This window comes from Rhinopithecus bieti, unplaced genomic scaffold (genome assembly GCF_001698545.2).
Source record: "Rhinopithecus bieti isolate Rb0 unplaced genomic scaffold, ASM169854v2 scaffold_3763, whole genome shotgun sequence".
Taxonomy (NCBI): Eukaryota; Metazoa; Chordata; class Mammalia; order Primates; family Cercopithecidae; genus Rhinopithecus; species Rhinopithecus bieti.
This window is the reverse complement of record NW_016804379.1, coordinates 1,613,105-1,617,685: the sequence shown is the minus strand read 5'-3', so window position 1 is coordinate 1,617,685 and position 4,581 is coordinate 1,613,105. Positions and strand designations below refer to the sequence as shown.

The following is a 4,581-nucleotide window of genomic DNA, read 5'->3' as shown; positions in this document are numbered from 1 at the left end:
CTCTAAGGCACAGCCACCCAGCCTAGATGCCCGGCCCACTTGCCCTGTGCGACGCCACACACATGGCAGCATTCCGGGCCGCAGGATGCACCTGTGCTCATGTGCTGGTTCCCAGGAACTGTCCTGTTCTCTCCTGAGAATCACCAGTTTTGCTCCCCTCCTCCCTCAAGGGCAACCTGCTGATTTACTGATGACTGAATTGCCATTAGAAGCTTGACTGCTGAAATAAAGCTTAGAATAAAGCTGCATTTTCACTGAAGTATTTATTATGCAAAATAGGAAGGCTTTAGCATGCCAGTATAAATTAAAACGGTAGAAAAAAAGCAGAGCAGAGAGCGTTTTCCATCCATGGCCTGTGGCCTGTAATGACACAGCAGTGTCCTCGTACATTGACTGGGGTTTTTCCTGCCCTGCCACTGTCCGCTGGGCAGTTATAGGTCCCATGTGTTGGGTCTTCCTCCGAGGCCTTCACAATGATGATTTTGTCATTCACTGGAAGTGTGAGGTGAATCAAGGGCCTCCTCTTGCTCCCTGGCACTTTATTCACACATGGAACCACACTGTTTTTTATGCCACTTTGTGCACAGCTCATCAAGGTCAGTCTGTTCATCTTCTGGCCCCCATAGCACGTGGTACAGTTCAATGGTGCAGCACAGCGGCCCAAGGCAGGGAGGCTCCCGCAACCCTCACAGGCCCTGGCGGACCCTCCCCTGCCCACCCACCTTCCCATGCCCATGCAGCTCCCTGGGTGCACCTGGCCTAGGCTCCTTTCCATCTGCCCCTCTGTCCGGCCCTCTCACCAGGGAGGTGCAACATGGCCCAGTACAGTTACCTTGAAAGGAGGTCAAGGTGACAACAGAAGCCAAATTTACAGCAGGAGTGAAGCCACTCAGACACTGACAGAATGATACAGACATTAGGGCATGTGCTAGCATCTGCGCTTTCTCTGGGAACTTTACAAAACAGACTCAACAACTCAGCTGTGAGAGGCAGCGTGCCCGCCTCCCAGGGAGAACGAGGAACCACCAGGAGACAGGTCTACCTACACCACTGGCAAACCAGAGGGCCCAAGGCCAGGGCCGTAAGCCCTGGGGGCACACTCCCTTAAAGAGTGCAGGGACAACAGTCTGTGTGTGACGGTTTGGAGCTAAATATGACCAAAGCATCCTGTACACAAAAGGGAATACTTCAGTGGCTGAGAAGATGAGTGAACCGGGTTGTAAATGCTTTATCCTGTGTCTCATAATCTCGGTGTCTGCAGGTCTGGCCTTTGAGTGGTGAAATCCCCTGGCTGTTAGCGAGGGGGCAGGGTCTGCATGTGAAGGGCGTCGTAGGTGTCCTTGGTGGCTGTACTGAGCCCCTGGTGAAAACAAATCAGAAAACAAAAATGGGTCAGTAGCCTGTGTGGGCAGGAGCCAACCCGGAGGCCAACAGGTGTCTGCAGCACAGCCCCGTGACCACCCACGCAGCCTCCAGAGGCCCAGGAAAAATCCCCCTGACTCCACGGGCGGGAGCCTTGGCTGCAACAGCTTCATTGGTAGATGGGTTCTGTGCCCTGCCGGAAACGTCCCTGCAGCAACTCCTTTCCAGCTAAATTCTCACCCCTCTTCTCAGCTCCTCAAATGCTGTGCCTTACAGTGCTTGGGCGCCGCCAACTTCCTGTTGGACCTAAGAGAAAGGAGTCTCCCACCTCCCATACTGGGCAGGAATCAGGGGGAAGGGCCCAGGCCTGCTCCAGAGAATCTGCTGTCCCTGATACCTGGGCCCAAAGGACTTGTCTCCCTGGACTTGTCACAGGGAGAAGAGGGGCTCCTTGACCTCAGCCCTCTGCGAGCCTCCCTCCCAGGCCCAGTGATTCTAGTATTTTCTTGGTCAGGAACAGTCCCACAAGGCTGGCCCCAAACCTGCTGGAATGCCTGTCCCCCTGATCCGGGGGCCAGGAAGGAGACAGATCAACAGCAGCCACACACAGGTAAGTTTCTGGGGCCATTTTGATATCACTCAACTCAGGCAAGCTGGGCATCCTGACACGGGAGTCAGAAGAGTGAGCTATGAACAGCCCGTGGGAGCCGGAAGGAGAGAAATGACAACCTGCTGGGGATCATATTTTAGAGAAGTAGACCGTGCTTAGTTTACATAATTGCCTGCACTGATTTGCAAAAACCAGGCACCTAACTACATAACATTTTCTTTTTGAAGCTGCCATTTTTCTTAGCTTTTTTTCCTTCAGTCTTCCCAGCCAACCTCTCATCTTACGAGGCCTAAGGAAATGACGCAGAGTGAGGGTTCTGCAAGAACCCAAAGAGCTAGGATAATCACTTCTGTGGTCCTTTGCCTCCATCTGCACCTGCGGGGAGGCCGCATACTCTCTGGACAGCTGCTGCTCTAGCTGCCGTGGCCAAGCAAGGCATGGTTGGAGCCAAGTAATTCGCTTGAATGGCTGAGTCCCAGCTGTGCTCTAGGGACTTATTGGCAGTGGCATTGCCGCTGGCCTAAATGGGTGCCCTGGGCTTGCCCTGCCCAGCTGTTGGTAAGAGCTGGTGCCACCGGCAGGCAAAATGTGGGGGCCTTGATCTTGCCCCTTGTCAGGTGGTGCCCCTTCTGCAGAAGGGATGCCGGCAGCTCCTACCTGGTAAAGGCCATCGTGCCCCTTGCCCCTCCGGCGCTGGTTCTTTGGGAGTGAAATGAGAAAAGGATTAGAAAGTCAGGCAGTCAGTAGTGGCATTTCTGCTCAAGGGCCCCTCCCAAGGTACCCAGGAAGTCAGAGGTAACTGTCTCCCAGCCGCACCCCTGTCCCTGAGAGAGAAGGATCCTCAGACCTTCATCTCTGCAGAGTAAGGTGAGGCCTGGCCACGATGGGGCTTGGGTTTGCTCCACCCTAGTCAGGTCCCCACAGACATCAGACTCCTAAGGTCCAGACCCACAGGACCTGTGCTGCCCACTGCTTGGACAAATGGGCTTCCCTTCGGCTCTTAAAGTTCTTGGCTAGTCATTTTTGCTCACTGACAACCAGCTGTTTTGAGCAGTTACGAGCTCTGGCATAGTCAGTTCACTCACACGCCCCTCTTTACCAGCTAGAAGACCTTGGGTAAGGTCTTCTGCCTCCTTGTGCCTCGCAGGGCACATGTTTCTCATTGGGTTGTTGTGGGAATTAAATAAAACTACAGAGAACCCCTGCTTGGAAGGGGTCAATGCTTCACTCACCATTTTGAAATCCTTAATTGTTGATGAACAAGAGGGTCCCACATTTTCATGTTGCCCTGGGACCTGTGGTCCTGAGCACTGAACATGGCAGCACATATTAAGCACTTGATGCTTCCTATTATTAAAATGGACCTGCTTTTGCAAAGCTTAGGCTGTCATAGAATCTAGATTTGGTTTTCAGTCCTGAAAGAGCATCAGCCCTTCCTTAGTTCTTATGTTGTGCCTGACTGGGTGACTGCCAGGTTCACCTTCACCTCTGATGGCCACATGGGCGTTTGCAGCTGGGATGAGAAGTGGATGGGAAAGGGGGCCTGCAGCAGGCATGTCTGGAGGACCACGAGGAACTCCCGTGGGAATTAAGAAACAGCAACACTCACCTCGCCTTTCATCCCAATCTCACTGTAGGCCTCCGCCATCTTATCTTTCTGCAGTGCCTGCAGAACAGGGCATGGAACACTGATTTTTACCAACTAATGAAGAAAGCAGCAGGCTCCCCTACAAGAGGAAGCTTCTTGATCCCCAAGTTGGCAGCAGTGGCAGGGAGGGAGGGCTCCCACAATCAAGGCTCCAAACTTTATGCACACAAACTTCTCTGCCCACAACCAGCTCCAGCCTACCCACCTTGTCCTCAGCCCTTTGGAGTCTCCTCTGAGCTGCCAGCTCTCTGCACTGAGCTGAGGAGCTAAGTTAGGCTCAAAAAGATAGGATGTGGAGCTCTAGACAAAGACACGGAGACTGGGCAAAACAAGGGCTCACCTGGAGCCCCAGAATCATTTATCTGAGCAAGTTGTCTCTTTACACAGGCAAACGGGCTGTGGATCAACCCTCCCTCCCCGCAGGAGGAGTGGGCAGGCATCTCCCTAACAGGAGGCTGCCACTGGCAAGGGTCTCCTGCATGGCAACCCAGATCGACAATCAGGGTTCAGGGTCACACCCAGGAGTGTGAGGTTGACTTTCCTATAAGGGCTGACACTCAGAAGACTTCAGCACCCAGAACAGGAGCCCCTCGAAGGGGCCAGCCACATTGTCCTTGCCTAGCTTGACCTTGCTGTGTCTCCCTACACCCCAGGCTGATCAACCTGGGAAATCCAGCAGAAGGGGTCGGGGAGGGAGGGAAGGGAGATGACTTGGCACTTTTTAGCTAAGGAGGCTTCCTAGAAGCAGGTGCTCCTGCAGGCCGCAAGAAGGGAAGGTCTGGACAAAGACCACAGAATGTGGAGAAACTGCCTTCCTCCAGAGCCCTCCTCCAGCCCTTCCTCCAGAGCCCTCCTCCAGCCCTTCCTCCAGAGCCCTCCTCCAGCCCTTCCTCCTCCAGCCCTTCCTCCGGAGCCCTCCTCCAGCCCTTCCTCCGGAGCCCTCCTCCAGCCCTTCCTCCTC

At 54.1% G+C, this 4,581-nt stretch overlaps 1 protein-coding gene across 5 annotated transcripts in view; it reads right to left on the bottom strand.

Annotated features, from left to right (window-relative positions):
• Window positions 1-244: 244 nt before the first annotated feature.
• The window catches only part of CD247 (CD247 molecule), a 92,982-nt gene continuing 88,645 nt past the window's right edge, over window positions 245-4,581 (bottom strand). For all 5 annotated transcript variants that reach the window (XM_017867610.1, XM_017867609.1, XM_017867607.1 and 2 more), the window contains exons 6-8: window positions 3,582-3,638; window positions 2,630-2,671; window positions 245-1,360 (exon numbers count right to left, since the gene is read on the bottom strand). In XM_017867610.1, the coding sequence (XP_017723099.1) occupies window positions 1,295-1,360; window positions 2,630-2,671; window positions 3,582-3,638 (165 nt within the window). In that variant the 3' untranslated portion in view covers window positions 245-1,294. The remainder of the gene's footprint in view (window positions 1,361-2,629; window positions 2,672-3,581; window positions 3,639-4,581) is intronic.